General features: G+C 36.8%; 1 protein-coding gene across 3 annotated transcripts; it reads left to right on the top strand.

The window, feature by feature from the left end:
* The first annotated feature begins 11,020 nt into the window (after nt 1-11,020).
* Nucleotides 11,021-20,556, top strand: LOC121319759 (G2 and S phase-expressed protein 1-like). 3 transcript variants are annotated; one of them, XM_041257542.1, is made up of 12 exons: nt 11,021-11,116; nt 11,364-11,432; nt 11,883-11,940; nt 12,338-12,962; nt 13,185-13,349; nt 13,608-13,749; nt 15,013-15,405; nt 15,522-15,588; nt 17,061-17,306; nt 17,517-17,745; nt 19,235-19,369; nt 20,059-20,556. In XM_041257542.1, the coding sequence occupies exons 2-12, from the start codon at nt 11,411-11,413 to the stop codon at nt 20,149-20,151; spliced, it is 2,175 nt and encodes a 724-aa protein (XP_041113476.1). In that variant the 5' UTR covers nt 11,021-11,116; nt 11,364-11,410; the 3' UTR covers nt 20,152-20,556. The 3 variants fall into 3 exon arrangements, with proteins under 3 accessions (XP_041113476.1, XP_041113475.1, XP_041113477.1); XM_041257541.1 differs by having other exon boundaries at nt 17,058-17,306; XM_041257543.1 differs by lacking the exon at nt 13,185-13,349 and having other exon boundaries at nt 17,058-17,306.
* The last annotated feature ends 498 nt before the right edge of the window (nt 20,557-21,054 follow it).

Below are 21,054 nucleotides of genomic sequence, written 5' to 3'. Positions count from 1 at the left end.
AAAAAAAACAATGCATAATACATTAAATACAGAGGAAAGTGATAATACATGACGGTAGCTTTATCATGAAATTGTACATTAAATACAGTGGAAAGTGCATAATACATGATAGTAACATAATACATGACATAGTAGCAGCAACACAGCAGCTAATAGAAGGTACAGGCTTAAAGAGCATGGAAAGCAAGAGAGAACAGGTGGATCTTGAGAGTTGATTTAAAGCGAGCGACGATGGGACCATGTGAACAGGATGGCTTTGTAGGGGTGACGTCAGACCAGAAATAAGAACATAAGAACATAAGAACATAAGAAAGTTTACAAACGAGAGGAGGCCATTCGGCCCATCTTGCTCGTTTGGTTGTTAGTAGCTTATTGATCCCAAAATCTCATCAAGCAGCTTCTTGAAGGATCCCAGGGTGTCAGCTTCAACAACATTACTGGGGAGTTGATTCCAGACCCTCACAATTCTCTGTGTAAAAAAGTGTCTCCTATTTTCTGTTCTGAATGCCCCTTTTTCTAAACTCCATTTGTGACCCCTGGTCCTTGTTTCTTTTTTCAGGCTGAAAAAGTCCCTTGGGTCGACACTGTCAATACCTTTTAGAATTTTGAATGCTTGAATTAGGTCGCCACGTAGCCTTCTTTGTTCAAGACTGAACAGATTCAATTCTTTTAGCCTGTCTGCATATGACATGCCTTTTAAGCCCGGAATAATTCTGGTCGCTCTTCTTTGCACTCTTTCTAGAGCAGCAATATCTTTTTTATAGCGAGGTGACCAGAACTGAACACAATATTCAAGATGAGGTCTTACTAGTGCATTGTACAGTTTTAACATTACTTCCCTTGATTTAAATTCAACACTTTTCATAATGTATCCAAGCATCTTGTTAGCCTTTCTTATAGCTTCCCCACATTGTCTAGATGAACACATTTCTGAGTCAACAAAAAACTCCTAGGTCTTTTTCATAGATTCCTTCTCCAATTTCAATATCTCCCATATGATATTTATAATGCACAGTTTTATTTCCTGCGTGCAGTACCATACACTTTTCTCTATTAAATGTCATTTGCCATGTGTCTGCCCAGTTCTGAATCTTGTCTAGATCATTTTGAATGACCTTTGCTGCTGCAACAGTGTTTGCCACTCCTCCTACTTTTGTGTCGTCTGCAAATTTAACAAGTTTGCTTACTATACCAGAATCTAAATCATTAAAGTAGATTAGGAATAGCAGAGGACCTAATACTGATCCCTGTGGTACACCACTGGTTACCACACTCCATTCTGAGGTTTTTCCTCTAATCAGTACTTTCTGTTTTCTACATGTTAACCACTCCCTAATCCATGTACATGTGTTTCCTTGAATCCCAACTGCGTTCAGTTTGAGAATTAATCTTTTGTGCGGGACTTTGTCAAAAGCTTTCTGGAAATCTAAATAAACCATGTCATATGCTTTGCAATTATCCATTATCGATGTTGCATCCTCAAAAAAATCAAGCAAGTTAGTTAGGCACGATCTCCCTTTCCTAAAACCATGTTGACTGTCTCCCAGGACACTGTTACCATATAGGTAATTTTCCATTTTGGATCTTATTATAGTTTCCATAAGTTTGCATATAATAGAAGTCAGGCTTACTGGTCTGTAGTTACCTGGTTCAGTTTCCCTTTTTGTGGATCGGAATTACGTTTGCAATTTTCAGTTTGTCGGTACCACCCCTGTGTCAAGAGACTGTTGCATGATCTTGGTTAGTGGTTTGTAAATTACTTCTTTCATTTCTTTGAGTACTACTGGGAGGATCTCATCCGGCCCAGGGGATTTGTTTATTTTAAGAGCTCCTAGTCCCTTTAACACTTCTGCCTCAGTTATGCTAAAGTTATTTAAAACTGGATAGGAACTGGATGACATGTGGGGCATGTTGTCAGTATCTTCCTTTGTAAAAACTTGTGAAAAGTAATCATTTAACATATTTGCTATTTTTTTTTCTTCCTCTACGATTTTGCCATTTGTATCTCTTAAACATTTAATCTCCTCTTTGAATGTTCTCTTGCTGTTGTAATATTGGAAAAACATTTTGGAATTGGTTTTAGCTCCCTTAGCAATGTTTATTTCTATTTCTCTCTTGGCCTTTCTAACTTCCTTTTTGACTTGCTTTTGCAGTTCTGTGTACTCTTTCTGTGTACTTTCTTTTTGGTCCTTTTTTAATGCTCTGTAAAGTGCCTTTTTTCGCTGAATATTTTTTTTAATTGATCTATTAAACCATTTTGGCAATTTAGTTTTACATTTAGATTTGTCTACTTTAGGGATATAATTGTTTTGCGCCTCTAGTACTACATTTTTGAAGAACAACCATCCTTCTTCTGTGGGTGTTTTCTCTATTTTACTCCAATCTACTTCTGTTAGTCTCTGTTTCATACCTTCATAGTTTGCTTTTCTAAAATTGTAAACCTTAGCTTTAGTCTTTACTTTTGGGGATTTAAAAAACACTTCAAATGAGACCATGTTGTGGTCTGAGTTTGCCAGTGGTTCTCTGACCTCTGTTTTAGTTATTCTATCTTCGTTATTTGAAAAGACTAAATCAAGGCATGCCTCCCCTCTAGTGGGTGCCTTCACAAATTGTGTTAGGAAGCAGTCATTTGTCATTTCCACCATTTCTATTTCATCCTTCGCGCTACCCACTGGGTTTTCCCATTTTATTTGGGGGAAGTTGAAATCCCCCATTAGTATGGCTTCTCCTTTGCTACACGCATTTCTAATGTCATTGTATAACAGATTATTGTGCTCACCGTCTGAATCTGGCGGTCTATAGCATGCTCCTATTATTATGCCTTTTGAATTTTTGTCTGTTATTCTGACCCATATTGATTCGGTTTTATTTTCTTTGTCCAGGTTTAACACCTGGGCTTCAAAACTGTTTCTTATGTATAGCGCTACCCCTCCTCCTCTTCTGTCCTGCCTGTCTTTCCTATACAGTGTATACCCACAAATATTATATTAGACTATTATACAAATATTATATTAATCTATTATAATAGACTCCAAACACTGATGAATGGTGGTGAGTTTTATTGCGAATAATAAAAAAAAAGGTTTAAACTCACAAAACAGGACACGGCACTTGAGGCCAAAATAAAAAGGTAACAAAACGGACAACACTAAACAAGACAGTGGACGAACAGACAAACAAGTACCGTGCTGGCACTTCCAGCACGTTGTAGCAATTGTTCTCAAAACCCCAAAAACTCCTCTCTCCCGTTCTCCACTCACAAACACACAATCCCAAGTGAGTGAAAACATGCAGCTTTTATGCAGCTGTACCGAGACTCGATTGCTAATCAATCATTCAATTGGAGTCTCGGTACAACTGCACGTGAATTAATAAAAGTGCAATTCCCTGTGCTCACATATATTATTTTACTTTCACGTGAAGTGCTGTGCAATCCTTGTGCCTAATTAAAAATATACATTTTAAACACATATGCTCGTAACCCATATTTACGTCCCGTGTATTTTATACATAAACACCAACATTAACACGCTACAGACAACATAAAACATTTATAAACATAAAGGGGCGGGGCACTCCACCACAGACCATCACACACCAAAGCTGGGAGATAGTTCCAAAGAGTCAGAGCCATGAAGATAAGTGAGCGTTCTCCAAGTGTGGTGCACTTTTGCTTGGGGATAACAAGCGGTCCAGAGTCGGAAGACCTCAGCTTCTGGGCAGGGACATAGCAGGTCAGCAGGTTGAGGAGGTACTCAGAACTTATGTGATGAAGGGCATTGTAGGTGAGCAGTAGAGTTTTGAAAATAATCCTGAACTTTACAGGTAGCCAGTGCAGCTGGGCAAGACAGGGGGTGATGTAATCATGTTTTTTACATCTGATAAGGATCCTGGCAGCGGCATTCTGAACTAACTGTAGTCGGTTTATGGTGCTTGCTGGGAGACCACCATAAACACCATAGAGTGTTGTAGTAGTCGAGTCAAGAGGAGTTAAATGCATGACAAAGTATCTCCGCATCCAGTACGGAAAGGTAGGGACGAACTTTGGAGATGGTTCGAAGATGGTAGACGGAAGATTTGACCACGGAGGAGGTCCGGTGGGCATCAAAGGAGAGGTTGTTGTCAAGAACTACATCAAGGCTTCGTACTGCGGGGGAAGGCAGCAGCAGACAGTTTCTGAGGTTCAGGGCAGCTATATTTAGATTCTTAAGTTGAGTTTTAGATCCTACTAGGAGTTCAGATTTGCTAGTATTCAGCTGAAGAAAACTGGCAGACATCCAGGCCTCATGTCTTGAATGCAAGCCGAGAGCCGGACCATGGCAGAGGGGCTACCACAGTCGAGTTTTAAGAAGAGGTGGGTTCATCAGCATAGGAGTGAAACTTGAGGCTGTGTTGGCGGATGAGGTGACCCAAGGAAGGCAGGTAGATATTGAAGAGAAGGGGCCCAAGAACAAATCAATGGGGGGGACACCAGAAGTGACTGGGTTTGCAGCACCGCTGCGTCCAGCATAGAAAACAGACTGCATGTGTCCAGATAGGTAATAGGACATCCAGGAGAGACAGGTTCCAGAAATTCCAGCATACTTCTGAAGGCGGTCAAGAAGAATGCCATTATCTATCTATGATGTGAAAATCAACTGTTAAGAACCAGCATCAGCATTGAGCAGGAGACCATTCACAATCCGGAGCACAGCAGTTTCGATACTGTGATGCGGCCAGACTGTAGAGATTCAAGCGGATTGTTGTCCATGAGATATTTCATCAGCTGACTGGCTACAGCCCTTCCAAAAGTTTAAAAAGGGAGATTGGAAATGGGAAGGAAATTAGATAAGTCAGCCAGGTCAAGGGAGGGTTCTTGAAGTACCGGCAGTAACTCAGGCAAGCTTAAGGGCAGCAGGAACCGAGCCAGAGTCCAGGGACAGGTTCAGAGTGTGCACAATGGAAGGAGAAACATCAGAAGCACAGAGACGTACAAGGTTAGTCGGCCAGGGGTACAGGGGGCATGTGGCAATAGCGGATTTCAACAGTAAGCTGGAAACATCAGCAATGATGAGAGGAGAGAAAGAGGAGCGTCAAGGTGGTCAGGTAGTAAACTGGGTTTGTTGTGGGCGAGCGTAGAATAGATGTTGTTGATTTTGTTCCAAAAGAAAGAGGAGAAATCATGACAGGTATGAGAGGAGGATGGACGGGAGTTGGATCTGTCTGTGGCTGGATGTAGGATTAAGTCAATGGTCTTAAAGAGAACATTGGATTTACCGTGACCCATAGTTATGATTTCAGAGAAGTATTTCACCCTGGCCGCGACAAGCACACACTTGTAGCTCGCGAGATGGTTGGTCCAGGGGTGGGGGCAGTTGCCCAGAAACACCAAATTGTTATTATAACAATCATGACCATCATAGTACAGGTGGCAAGTTCATTTGTCCTCAGCGGTCGATAAGGGTATTTACTACCACAGCTTTTCTGTCTTCGAGCTCGCAATGGTTGAATCCTAGAAATAAAAAGAGAAAATGTTTTTGGTTCTAACATAAATATACCAATCATCAAAACAAACTTATCACTATTATAACACATTTATTTTCTAAAAAAAAAAAAAAAAAAAGGTATATAAATGGACATTGACAAAATGTTTGTGGTTTCTTTTTCATCACTCGATTATTCATCCTTGACCATGACAGGCTTGAGTGACTATGACTGAAGCCTATACACTTAATCAACTAATTAGTGAGACAGTTGATTGGACACTGGATATGGAGTGATTTCAGCTGTTGAATTGCAAGCCTGAATAAAAGCAATAAAGAAAATCACTGGAAAAAAAAAACAATATGCCACGTCTGTCAAGAGAGCACTGCCTTCGTGCAATTTTGGAGGCTGGACTAGGGCAGTGTACTGTGGCTCACCGTGTTGGTTGTCACAGCCAGCAATTTCAAACCTGGCGAGACGGTATAACCAGACACACTCTGTCAATGACAGGCTACCAACTGGGAGACCAAGAATCACACCTTGGGAGACCCGAATCACCACAGATTATATATATATATATATATATATATATATATATATATATATATATATATATATATAATATATACACACACACACACACACACACACACACACACACACACACACACACACACACACACACACACACACACACTGTACAGGTCTGGATATGGACAGCTGGAAATAATTAATCAAAACGCGTGGCTGAAGACGTGGTGCACACGGGAAGGCTTCACCTATCTTGATCATTGGACCACATTCTACAACGAGGACTATCTGTATAGACGGGATGGACTGCATTTAAATAACAAGGGAACCAGTCTACTCAGAGAAAAGATCCTCGAGCAGGTTCAGAAGCATTTATACTAGAAAGGAAGGGGGGAGAAATCAACAAAAAATCAGAAGGGAGACCGCATCAAAACAAGAACAACAGCTCAGGTAAGACAACCATTAAATGTATTTATCTAAATGCTAGAAGTATCAGAAACAAAATTCTAGAACTTGAAGCTACTGCACTAACAGGTAACTATGATGTGATAGGTGTTACAGAAACGTGGTTGTCTGAGAGTGATGGGGACGAATATAATATTTGTGGGTATACACTGTATAGGAAAGACAGGCAGGACAGAAGAGGAGGAGGGGTAGCACTATACATAAGAAACAGTCTTGAAGCCCAGGTGTTAAACCTGGACAAAGAAAATAAAACCGAATCAATATGGGTCAGAATAACGGACAAAAATTCAAAGGGCATAATAATAGGAGCATGCTATAGACCGCCAGATTCAGACGGTGAGCACAATAATCTGTTATACAATGACATTAGAAATGCGTGTAGCAAAGGAGAAGCCATACTAATGGGGGATTTCAACTTCCCCCAAATAAAATGGGAAAACCCAGTGGGTAGCGCGAAGGATGAAATAGAAATGGTGGAAATGACAAATGACTGCTTCCTAACACAATTTGTGAAGGCACCGACTAGAGGGGAGGCATGCCTTGATTTAGTCTTTTCAAATAACGAAGATAGAATAACTAAAACAGAGGTCAGAGAACCACTGGCAAACTCAGACCACAACATGGTCTCATTTGAAGTGTTTTTTAAATCCCCAAAAGTAATGACTAAAGCTAAGGTTTACAATTTTAGAAAAGCAAACTATGAAGGTATGAAACAGAGACTAACAGAAGTATACTGGAGTAAAATAGAGAAAACACCCACAGAAGAAGGATGGTTGTTCTTCAAAAATGTAGTACTAGAGGCGCAAAACAATTATAAATTGCCAAAATGGTTTAATAGATCAATTAAAAAAAAATATTCAGCGAAAAAAGGCACTGTACAAAGCATTTAAAAGGGACCAAAAACAAAGTACACAGAAAGAGTACACGGAACTGCAAATGCAAGTCAAAAAGGAAGTTAGAAAGGCAAAGAGAGAAATAGAAATGAACATTGCTAAGGGTGCTAAAACCAATTCCAAAATGTTTTTCCAATATTACAACAGCAAGAGAACATTCAAAGAGGAGGTTAAATGTTTAAGAGATACAAATGGCAAAATCGTAGATGAAGAAAAAAGAAATAGCAAATATATTAAATGATTACTTTTCACAAGTTTTTACAAAGGAAGATACTGACAACATGCCCCACATGTCATCCAGTTCCTATCCAGTTTTAAATAACTTTAGCATAACTGAGGCAGAAGTGTTAAAGGGACTAGGAGCTCTTAAAATAAACAAATCCCCTGGGCCGGATGAGATCCTCCCAGTAGTACTCAAAGAAATGAAAGAAGTAATTTACAAACCGCTAACCAAGATCATGCAGCAGTCTCTTGACACAGGGGTGGTACCGACAGACTGGAAAATTGCAAACGTAATACCGAGCCACAAAAAGGGAAACAAAACTGAACCAGGTAACTACAGACCAGTAAGCCTGACTTCTATTATATGCAAACTTATGGAAACTATAATAAGATCCAAAATGGAAAATTACCTATATGGTAACAGGGTCCTGGGAGACAGTCAACATGGTTTTAGGAAAGGGAGATCGTGTCTAACTAACTTGCTTGATTTTTTTGAGGATGCAACATCGATAATGGATAATTGCAAAGCATATGACATGGTTTATTTAGATTTCCAGAAAGCTTTTGACAAAGTCCCGCACAAAAGATTAATTCTCAAACCGAACGCAGTTGGGATTCAAGGAAACACATGTACATGGATTAGGGAGTGGTTAACATGTAGAAAACAGAAAGTACTGATTAGAGGAAAAACCTCAGAATGGAGTGTGGTAACCAGCGGTGTACCACAGGGATCAGTATTAGGTCCTCTGCTATTCCTAATCTACATTAATGATTTAGATTCTGATATAGTAAGCAAACTTGTTAAATTTGCAGATGACACAAAAGTATGAGGAGTGGCAAACACTGTTGCAGCAGCAAAAGTCATTCAAAATGATCTAGACAAGATTCAGAACTGGGCAGACACATGGCAAATGACATTTAATAGAGAAAAGTGTAAGGTACTGCACGCAGGAAATAAAAATGTACATTATAAATATCATATGGGAGATACTGAAATTGGAGAAGGAATCTATGAAAAAGACCTAGGAGTTTTTGTTGACTTAGAAATGTCTTCATCTAGACAATGTGGGGAAGCTATAAAAAAGGCTAACAAGATGCTCGGATACATTGTGAAAAGTGTTGAATTTAAATCAAGGGAAGTAATGTTAAAACTGTACAATGCACTAGTAAGACCTCATCTTGAATATTGTGTGCAGTTCTGGTCACCTTGCTATAAAAAAGATATTGCTGCTCTAGAAAGAGTGCAAAGAAGAGCGACCAGAATTATTCCGGGCTTAAAAGGCATGTCATATGCAGACAGGCTAAAAGAATTGAATCTGTTCAGTCTTGAACAAAGAAGACTACGTGGCGACCTAATTCAAGCATTCAAAATTCTAAAAGGTATTGACAGTGTCGACCCAAGGGACTTTTTCAGCCTGAAAAAAGAAACAAGGACCAGGGGTCACAAATGGAGTTTAGACAAAGGGGCATTCAGAATAGAAAATAGGAGGCACTTTTTTACACAGAATTGTGAGGGTCTGGAATCAATTCTCCAGTAATGTTGTTGAAACTGACACCCTGGGATCCTTCAAGAAGCTGCTTGATGAGATTTTGGGATCAATAAGCTACTAACAACCAAACGAGCAAGATGGGCCGAATGGCCTCCTCTCGTTTGTAAACTTTCTTATGTTCTTATGTTCTTATGTTCTTATGTATCTGACTGCATTGCAATCCCCTTTTTCCCCCCACCGTACTTTGAACTACCAATACACACACACATATATATATATATATATATATATATATATATATATATATATATATATATATATATATATATATATATATATATTCTCCAGTGCAAACGTGCAAAATAAACAAAACGTTGAGAACTAGCAATAAAACGATCAATAACTTTAACTTTAAAGTTCCTATTGAATCTATATCGTGTTGTAAAATTTTAAATATAGCCTAGATGTTAACATAAAAATAAGTTGCATTCGTTAACTTAATATAAACTAAATTGTGATACCCAGATATGTACCAGAAATAGATTGAAACCTACCTTCGAATAGAGTTCATCTCTCAGCTGAAGCACGTTGCCTTGATCAGAACTGTTTTTCCTCGAAAAAAAAGATTAAATAGTGAACCTTGTTAAATGTCAGAATATCTTTTAATATATTATAAATGCATTGCCTGTGGTTCCTCTTTCTTTTCTGACCTGTTGTGCTACATGACACAATGTATCACCAAGCAGCCTTCTGTGTTCCTTCAAAGATTGGAAGCAGGTTCCTAGTCCTTTAAAATTAGTTGGTCCTGATCTCAGTTAAGAATGAGATGTGTTGCTGCTAGCAGGATAAAAAAAAAAAAAAAAACCCGTTACGAGTCTGTTTTACTGTTTCTGAAATCAGAAATCCGTTCTTAAAAACCTATTCTTCTGGAATACTTGAGTTGGTTTTCTGTCATTTTAGAAAAGTGTAGAATTGTCCTCCTTCCAATGCCATGCCATATTAAGCTTTTAAATGTAAGTTCAACCCACATAAAACCAATGTTACAGCATCCAATGAACAATGTTTTGAAAATATGTCATAAAAATATTTTATAATGTAATGCCTGAAATGTTCTTTCTGCTCTGCGTCATTTAGACATATAAATACGAATATATTATATTTATGCTTATACTTGTATACCATATTTTCGAAGTTTCAAGCACACTATCCTCATCACTTCCACACTGATTTGATTTGTTTATTTGTATGCAGTAATTCTGGATTTTGTTTGATTGTTTTTTTACGCAGCCTTTTCTCATACCGCATATGTTATACCGTGCCAATGTATAGGCCTACTGTCAGTTATATTATTGGAGGCAGTACCGAGGACAATAAAGCCTATTACTTCAACTTTGTGGTGTCTTATAAAACTCCAGTTGAGGCAAAAACATGTTCTTTGAATTTTTAGTATTCTCTTAGCTATTTATACATATTATAGTCTGTTGTTAATTGTAATAAATAGGGAACTTGATTAATTTGTGTTTCTGTTAACTATAGTCAACACAATCCACATTAGAGTAATATATTGACTTTTTTTTTTTTTTTTTTTTAATGGCCCCTAAGCAATATATACATTCATACAGTCGCAGACAAAAGTATAGTGGCATCCTACACTTAATATAATTTAATTTAAGAAAGTACAAATTATGATGTTGTTGGACGGTTTTCATCAAAAAATATTGTTGCATGTGATTGAAAATTAATAAAGGCCTGTACACAAACTAAAGAATTGACTTGGTTTCCAACAGAAGCGAGCGAACGAGCGACAAGAAAGGATAAAGTGTCCATAAAACTACAAATCCCAGAACGTTTGGTATACAAGTACGACTGCGCTTATGGGATGTTTCAGAAGTGACGTATTGGGGTGACCAGTGAAAATTGACTGTGTTAGTCACATGACTGCGTTTGAACGTGGAGTGGAAAATTTGAAATTTGGCTTTGTGCTCGTCTGGTAAAGCTGTTGCTCAGGACATTATCATTATTTTTAAATAACACAGTGTGTCTTTATAGTCGGTAAGTATTAAAATGAATGATATTGCACGAAAATAAATTCAGTAAAATGTAAATGATTGCATAACTTTAGGCCCATGACGGTTTTAAAGTGTTTAAATCTGGTCATCTTCAAAAGGGGAAAACAAATATCGTACATTTTCCACATTTTGGCAGCCCTGCAAATAGCAATTTACTTTTTGTCATGGAAATAGCCATTCCGTTCCACGAAATGTAGCTTGTAATTGTAAAATAACTTTTTGTTTTGCAGCTGGATTGTTATCAAAGAACCAAAAGACTACACGTTCTGTGAAAAACATGGATTCGCTTGACAGTGATGGTAAATATTACTGATTTTTTCCGTTTTTGTTTGTGTTGCAGTTTGCAGTCACGGGGAGTAGGCGTATTAGCTCCGATTTTTAAAATTAGATTGACCCTTGTATACTTTTTACTTCCAACAGTGCACCAAAACACAAGGAACATTCTCTTTACAAATGTAATATACAGTAAATTTAAACTGTGTTAACTTGTTTTATTGTTTGTGTACAGCAGGTAGTTTTTTTGGATGTGTGATTTAACTGAGTTTGTTCCATGAGTTGTGCTGTCTGTCCAATTAAAACAAAAACAAACTCGTAACAACAACTTCCTGTCAACATTACTGCCTTGAAGGCTTCAGATGTACTGTTGGACAACTTTAAGAATGAGTCCTTCATCAACGTTGCAAGTTGAGCAGTTTTTGTATTTATTGAAATGGGAGGCAATGAATAAAAGCACTTTTCTGTTGATTTAGGTTGTGTTCTTCTTACTGAAGAAAAGTTTGACTTTGACCTTACATTGTCCCCGGCAAGGTATTGTATTTAGTCTTTTTTTCTAATAGTTTTCACAGTGTATATTGTCAACACTGCGTTGTCAATCCATCTTAAGAAATCTTGCTTGACTGCCACTAATCATAATGATAACTTGCTCATTTAACCTTTACAAATGAATCATGTGTGTGCTATAGAAGTAAATGCTATATTAAAGTTTAATAAACTATATTTTTGCTAGAGAGCACCGACACGTCATCTTCCCTGATAGTAATTCTGACCCACTTAGAATGTTGTGGAAAAAGACCAGACAGACATGTGGATGACTATATAAACATTCACTGTCTTGATAAAGTATTACTTGTGTACATCTTTAGCCTGTAAAACTAAATGGATAATGTTTTTAACTGATTTGTACCTATTCTATTTTTATCATCAGTGTAAACGATGAAGATGAGGATGAAGTGTTTGTGGGTCCTGTTCGGCATAAAGAGAAATGTGTTTCAGTTGGAATTGAAAAACAATCTAATGTGACTGAAAGCAAGTCTGAGACCATCCCCACAGAAAGTTGGAGCCCTATAAGTGGGGATAGGTTTGTTGAAATTTTTAAAGAAGCACACTTGCTGGCAAGGCAATTTGAAAAAAGTGGGGATGTTGTACAGCCTGAAAAGAGAACTGTTAAAAATGAAGTTGTTGAAAAGTTTGTTGAGGACTCTAAAGCTAAACTTAATATTATTCATAAATCAAAAGAGCATGCCATAAGCCCAATTAAAAGGGAAACATTTTGTGTTTGGGATAGCCCTTTAAAACAGCTCCCCCCAGCCATACAACAACGTCTCATGTCCTCCAACACGACTGCAAGTCCTTCAAAAGCAAATGCTAGTCCATCCAGTCCTGCTAAAATTTGTAAGACTCAAAAGCAGAAACAGAGCACAGGTAGTTCAGTAAATGTGTGCAAGAAAGAAGCTACACTATCTTACTTAAAGCGAATTCCCTTAAGCAAAGCAGTGTCTTCAAAAGCAACTGAACAAGCTGGAAAAAGCAGACATGTGACAGCAGAAAAGGTATGCAACTGATTTCAGAAATATCCGTAAATACAGCGGCAAAGAGTTATGTACTGATTCTTTGTAGCAATGTTGTAAAGAAAGTACTTGAACAACAGTCATTGAATATGGTTGGTTCTGGTATGTGTGCTAACATTCTTTCATAGATGCATTATAATTTTAGGCATGCAGGAATATGCAGTCTGTTATATTTAGATGAACACTACTTTCTTTATTTTAAAGCCAAAAACCGGAATTAAATCTAGTCCTTCAAGAAGGCAGCATAACAGTAGTGCATGCTCATCAGAGGATTTGCAATCTGATAACGTAAGCATTGCTTCAGATATAAGAGAGTCGTCCCTAAACGGTAACATCCTGGGAAAAAGAACTGTTCCAGTTTCCAAAAAGGTTAGTATCTTTAGTAAAAGGAATGATCCTATAATGAAGGCTCATGTGTGGTTGGTTTGAAATCCAGATAAGCATTTTTCACTGCTGACATGTAAATTTGTAATTGTTGTGTTCATGTATGTCATCTTGTGTGGTTTGGGCTAGAGGTTCTTTCTACACAGTGGAACAAATGATTTACTGTACAGAAATACACCACAGATTGTAATGTAGAAGATAGTTTTGTAACTTCAGTTCTAAACTACTGTTGTTCTGCACCAGATTGGTCTTCGAAAGTCAACAGTTGGAACAAAACCTGCTGTTGGGGGAGCTACTAGAAGAAACACATCCTCATCCTCCTCCTCTTTATCAAGTATGAATTCAAGCATGAACTCCAGTATTTCTGTGTCCCCAACTGGAAAAGGTAAGACCAACTCCCGTTTTCAGAATTTCTGTCTTTTAGTATTTCTAAAATTAGCACCATTGTGTGTTTTAATAGTTAGTAACTGTTTTAAGAACCTTGTAAGTGTCATATAGTTAGTTTAGTCTTAACAGACCTCTGCTGCATTTTATAGTTTAACATGGCCCTTATTTGGCCATCAACAAACCTGAATTGCAGAAATGTTTTCTTTCTAATTAGCTATGACTTTTGAGTCTTAAAGGACACCATGCAGGAGTACACATTTATCTGTATAAAGTTACATGTATATGTTAATGAAGTGCACATATTGATCTGAAAATAAGTTTCTCTCCACTTGTGCACTTCCATTTATTACATGCATTTATAAAACAATGTTTTCTAGCTACTAGCATTTGTAATATTCATCTTAACCCTAAATTAAACCCCATAGCTATTATATGGTTATTACTGTTGAAAATAACAATTACAAAATGCCATATATATATATATATAATATATATATATTTTTTTTTTTTTTTATGAATTCACAAATACAAACTACTGAAGTTATCTTGCCTTTTTAAAATGTTCAAATGCCTCAATTAAAAAAAATAAAATAAATAAATAATTGCCTACAATATTAAGCAAAATATAAGCTTCATTTTAAACACATATGGCCCCTGCAGGTCTATGCATTACTGTAGGTTTTGTATTAGTTTAACTCCGGATAATATATATTGATTGAAAAAAAGAATACCGGTAGTTAACCCCAGACAACCATTTTAATTGAAGAAATAAGCTGTATTTTACTGAAGAGAATGTGCAGCATTTACCTGTAAACAATCAGTAGTTTTAGTTTGCTTCAGACTTGGAAGAGTACAATTTTGCTAAACTTCATTAAGTGTAGTTAGTAAATAACAATTCCTCTAAAGCTGAGCGGCAACTGTATTTGTTAGACACAGTAAGGTGTGAGTAATTCTGCAGTGAGTGTGCATTTCATGATACTTGGAGGTAAAGCACTGATCAGGAAATTCTAGAGGGGTGCATGATTTTGTAATTAAGATTTAAATTTTATCTAAACAAGTTGTCATGTATTATATATGAAAATAATATAGTAATACAGTATGAAACAAATGCATATCCTATGCCCCTTTTAAACAAGCTTGGCTCTTAGGATTTACACACCTTGTAAAAGATATTATAATTGACCTGGATAAAAGAAAAAATTGTTTAGTAATATCTGTCTTCTGTGAAATTGAACAGAAAATATATTTATTTATTCTACAGGTAAAACAAACACATTGGTAAATAATTCCTTGAGCAAAACAAAGATGCAGGCATCTTCTAGTGGGAAAAGACTCGTACCACCTGTAGCTGGTGGACGTTTACAGACATCTCAAGTAAAACCAGTTCCAGTTGTTGCGTCTAAGCTAGTCAAATCTGCAAGTGCTAGCAGTAAACTCCCTAGTCCTGCCAGACGAGTGGGATCTGCAGCAACACTTCAACCACACACTCCAGACAGCAAGGATCCACCAAGTTCAGTGCTAAATGTGCAGAGTTCAGCTCAACAAAATAAAACTACAAGTGACATAAAGGGAAATGTACCAGCATTCCCAAAACCCAAGGCTTTCATTGCACCTACACCAACTGGTCACCTGAAAGGTCCAAGGTACTCTGGGGGTAAGACTCATTGGATTTCTATTCATTGTGAAGTAAATGCCTTATTTTAACATGATTTAACAGTTTTAAAATTAGGTGCTTTGAGACTCCTGTAAGCCTTGATTTGATTTCCTTAGTACGTTCACCTGAGGCACCGCGGATTATGCAACCTAAGAGGCTAATGTCATGCAGTAATACTGGAAGGTAATTTCACTTTATTTTTAAATCTTTTTGTATGGTACTCACTGGTAACAGAAGTACCAGGATGGTTACTAAATAGTAAGGCACAGTGTTATTTGAAATGTGGCCTATATAAATGTGTTGGTACATACATTAGTTGGGCATGTACAGTATTGGCACCCTACACAATAAGGTAATTCAAGAAAACATGTTAAATACAATCATTTAGTGAACATTAGCCAGTAACTTTAATATGAGTCCATTCCTATTTTCTTCAGCTAAGACCGATTTGGATACAATGCTTGGCTGCAGCTTTTTTTTAGATCTGTCCAAATGATTTATATTGGATTGGGATCTGGTGATTACGAAGGCCATTCCAAAACTTTCGTTTTCTTAAATTTCAGAGTTGACAGCCGTATGCTTTGGGTCGTTGTTGGATTAGAAGATAAACTGTCTGCCAATCGGCCTACGAGCACTTGGCATCATTGTAGTATGTAGAATACAAAGTGATACAGGGCTGAAGCATTCAATCTTCAATCCTATCAGTCTCCAGTCCCTGAACTGCTAAAGCCCCCATATTATGATTTCATCATTGAAGGCTTTCCCCTTTTTTATCCAAACATACTATGGCCCATTTTCAGGGGGATGGACGGACGTTATATTTTAGTCTCAAACGAGAGAATTGTGTTGAATGCTTCAGATTCCTATTCACATTTCTTGACTTATTGTTATGAATTTTCTTAGTGGTTTGCAGTGAGGTCTATGTACAGTTATTTCATACACTGCCTGATGCCTCTAAATTCATTCTTTTAAAGAGTAAGTAGCAGTGTTCCAAAAAATATAGCATTCTACATCCCCATGTGTTCCAACTGTTTAAGTAGGGTACCTGTAATTTCTTTTCATTAACATTCTGACAACTTTTTATACATTTTAAAGTATTTTCAAAGCTATTTTCAAAATGGGTGCTCTAGTGCTCTGTCTTGCAAATCAGGAGTTCTCAAACTTTTCTTTTGAAAATGTTTAAGGCTGTTACCTGTTTCTGGCTATTGACTAATTCAGCTTTGTTACTGTGCAATGGTTTTCAATTAATGAGTACATTTTTAAATTTGTTCTAGTAAATGTTTACATACTTTTAATGTAAAGGTGCCAATACTTTTGTCTAACAAATATTTGAAATTGCTGAAGTTTTTTTTTTTTTGGAGTTTTGCCAAATTGCTGAATTATATTTCTTGTAAACTTTTTTTCTTCATCCACAAAAGCAAAACTTTTTCTACAGAAGATTTTTCAAACAATTCTTTGAGAAATTTCTGGAAATTAATTTCCATTGGGGTATGTAAACTTTTGACTACAACTGTGTGTGTATAATATATAATTGTGTTTTGCTCTTTGCCATATTAATTGCTGTCTAATGTTTGCTAAATGCTTGCATTGAACATGTTTTATTGTAGTATGCCAATACTTTTGTCAGACGCTTAGATTATTTTTTCTCCTAGTAGCACTCGGGCAAGTACCACTACTGATCTTTCTGCTCAAGTTGCACGATATACTCCCATCCTCGGAGCTCGATCTGTCTCTGTGACATCCAGTGTATGCCGTTCCTCTGCCTTGCCTACACCAGTGAGCAGACGTTTCTCTGGAATTCCAGTAATGACACCCAGAACTCTACCAAGGACACTGGTGTCTTCATGTCGAACATCTGAGAGTGCCAAAGTCCTTTTATCTGACAGAGATTTTTCAGCAAGGTGAGCAAGTAAAGTTACTGCGTCAACCCTGAAGTTTAGTTTTATTTATTTAAAAAAAAAAAAATGGTCTGATGCAAGACTGAATGTAATTGTCTGTTTAAGATAGATTGGACTAAGTTAAGAATAATAATTATTCATTAATACTTGCAGTAATGTGGTGAACTACATGTTCATATTTAAATGCTCAAAAGTGAAGCTTTTTATTTGCAGTCCCCTACAGATAAATGAAGTAAAGCCACAAGACAGATGCCAGTATGAGTCTTTACCCAGAGAACAGTCTCCTCCACTACAGATGGTCCCATGTGCTCTAGATTTTTCACCAGAGAAGCCAAAGGCAGAACTACACCAAGACCCTTTAAAAGACCAGCCAGTTGTAAGCCCTGCAAAACCTTGTGATGGTTTAACAGAAACGCAACTTGTGAGTTCTGCTGAGAAAGAGGTAGGTACATTTTCAACGGGGTTTCCATTTTGCGAAAGGCATTATTCATGCTGTAACTGTAGCAGACATAAAGCATCTTTGTGTCAAAGTGGCCAATGTTTTTGTAATGGGCCATCTACTGTATGACATGGTTTCAATAAAAGTAATGCTTAACTTCTAAAAAGATAAGCTGCAGTGTACAATGGCTTTCTGAGACTAAGTTGAGCACTCTTTCAAAGTTTATAGATACTGTAGACCCCTATTAATCCATGCCGAAATGGAGCTTACTGTTTGGGAAATCCCTGTGCTATTAATTGAAAACTTGAAAAATGCAATAATACAAATATATATATATATATATATATATATATATATATATATATATATATATATATATATATATATATATATATATAATGTACATAATTGGTGGTCAGAGGCAGAGAGCTTGTTTTAAAAAAAAAAAAAGTCACTGATCTTGCTCTTTTTTCTGAGTCTTTTATATTCATAGTCCTGTCCATTGGCTTGCACTATACTGTACTCAATGTAATTAAATGATGACCTTCCGCCAGCGTTCCCTCTAAGGCTAAAATGTGCACATTTTTTGCAGTAACTGGCAACAACCTTTGCACACAGTTTACTAACTTTTGCAAGTTATTGTAAATATCAACCTCAATCGAGACTCCAGCATCTCGAGGTAAACCTATTATTTTTAAACTACTCTTACAAAGCATTAATATAAGCATATTGTCTGTCTTGCAGCAGATTCTCTGATTTCCCTCTGTGAAAATGCAGGTCACATTAGTGCAGAGCTCGCTCGGGCACCAGCGAATCTACTGGTACAGGGTGGGAGGAGCAGGCGTCTGGCGATTCTGCCTCTCTAGAGTGCTGCTCATGAACTTTACTGTTTTTAACTTGTCGTATAATTTAATGCTAAAAGCAATGAAGCACAATCTTCCTGCATTATTTAGAAGTATGTATACTCCATAAACATAAACAAAAATCACAATACTCACACTGACATTTTTTGTTTTATTTCCCTTTTAAAAAACTATCATTTCAAAACTCAAGCGTTTTGAAACTGGTAAAAATGTAATTAGCACATTATTCAAATACATATTTGAGTGTACAGTAATTGAAGAAGACATACCATGTCTGTTCTATTTTTTTGCGAGTTTATTCACCATGTGACTTCACTCCATGTCTCTGCTGAAACTCAACATGGCGGCTGCACCAACAAAGGGAAAAAAAGGCATGGTTTCAGTAAGACAGAGCTAAAATAAAGTATTCTTAAAGTTTACAGGATTAACACAGATTAATGGGAGTCTACTGTATTAAACAGGAGGCGCTATTAAAATATTGCATGTCTGATGACGAAATGACAATGGAAGCCTGTGGTAATTCTTGTAAATTGTAAGATCTGGTGTAACATGGTAAATGTCATTGTTCTGCTATGAGCCAAGTAAAATGTTTTGGAGGTTGAAATGTAATTCTGAAACTTTACCAATAGACTTTGCTTGTGGACATTGAAGTGGATGCTCAACCCTGTGTTCCAAAGATGGAAGATAGACCTCTTATTGATCTCTCAAACACTCCAGACTTGATTAACAAATCACTGCCACTCAAGCCTACTGTGGATGGACAGGTAAGGATCGTTTGAGTGTTGGTTTGTGTTTTGCATTAAACCACACTTTTAAAGTTCAGAATAACCTGAAGTAACCAGTCAAATATTAATTGTATATTCTAATATGATGTAATTGTCACTCTCTCTCTCTTTTTAAACTATTGGTGCAAAAAAGGACAAGTTCAACCTTATGAGTAAGTAGCAGGGTTCTGACAAAAACTGCGTTATACATCCCCACGTGTTGCACAACTGTTTTAAAGAACTTCCAATTAGTTTTCATTTAACATCCTGACTTTACATGTAAGTTTTAAAGTTTGTTTAAAAGCTCTTTTCAAGTACATGGGGTTTGAGAATTGTCCTCCCTAAATTTTTTTTTTTGATTGTTTTGTTGTTCCTTACCACATCATGGGTCAGTATTGCTGTGTTACCGGTTTGACAATGTGGGCAGTAATCCTTTCACTCGGTGAAAAGAGCTTTGAAACAACATTTTAAAGATGTTAACAATGAATTGGCGTACGTTATTTAAATGGTTATAGCAAGACGTGGGGACGTGTAACACTATATTTTTCCAGAACCCTGCTACTTGCTCTTTAAGCTACACTTTTACTGAAGAAATGGATACCTATCAATATGTTCTCCTGGAGTACTGTTATGTATATAATGTAACTTTTGGTGTGTGTTAACTTCATTTTTTTTTTTTCTGTTTTAAGTTGATTGACCTGAGTTCCCCGCTTATAAAGTTTTGTCCGGTGGCCAGAAAGGAGAATGAAGTGGAGTCACCTTTAATTAAGTTTAAATTTTAAATGCTTTGTCATTACAAGCTGGTCAACATTACAAAAAGTGTAACATGTATTTGCTGGTACTATGGATTTGTAAAAAAAAATTAGTCAAGATGTCATTTTCTAAAATTAGGAGTATTTAAGGAAAAAAGGTGGAGAGTTAACCTTTGGAATTGAACCATAATAAAAATAAATACAGGTTGTGGGTTTACTTGTGCTTATGTGCTAACTTAATTTTATTAAATTAATCATTTACTTGCAAATAACAGGGCTTCTTTGAATCAAATAACTTGTATACAAGTTTGGGACCAACGCAGTTTACAATTAACCTGTATGTTTCAAATTCTTGTATATTTTATTCATCTTGTATGTAATAAAAAAAAATGCAATAAATAAGAAATTAATGCCATGCTTTCAGGTTTAAAATTACAACACCACCCTGTTTACAGTGTGAATGGCTCTTAAAAGGTGCAGTGTCCAGTGTAGTTTTTTTAAGAGTTTTGGTTACCACAGATGGATGTTGAAAATCAGCACCGGGGGTCTTTAATAGCTAATCTGGATGTTCTAGGTCCATGAATTCCCTTGGTCAAGTTTGATTGTGAGAATTGCACTGTACAAGAAAAATGATCCTTTTGAGGTATGGCATCTCGTTTCCAGAAATAGCTGCAAAGGCTGCTGCTCCTGATGTTTCCACAACAATGCCAGCCCTGTACAGTGTGGAGACCGCAGCTTTAATTTTTATCAAGTACAATTTCTTCTACATGCTGTTGGCAAATTGGAAATGTGATGGCACCTAGAACAGAGGTTTAAAAAAATTGTTCAGAAACAAGATTAGGTCATAACAATACATTCACCTGCAAAAGGAGGAGCCAGTCCTGTTGCAATACTGTTTGCATCCGTAGATACTGGATTCTTCTCAATAAAGCT

This window comes from Polyodon spathula, chromosome 8 (assembly GCF_017654505.1).
Source record: "Polyodon spathula isolate WHYD16114869_AA chromosome 8, ASM1765450v1, whole genome shotgun sequence".
NCBI lineage: Eukaryota > Metazoa > Chordata > Actinopteri > Acipenseriformes > Polyodontidae > Polyodon > Polyodon spathula.
Note: the sequence above shows the minus strand (reverse complement) of the source record. Positions and strands in the feature narration are given on the sequence as shown.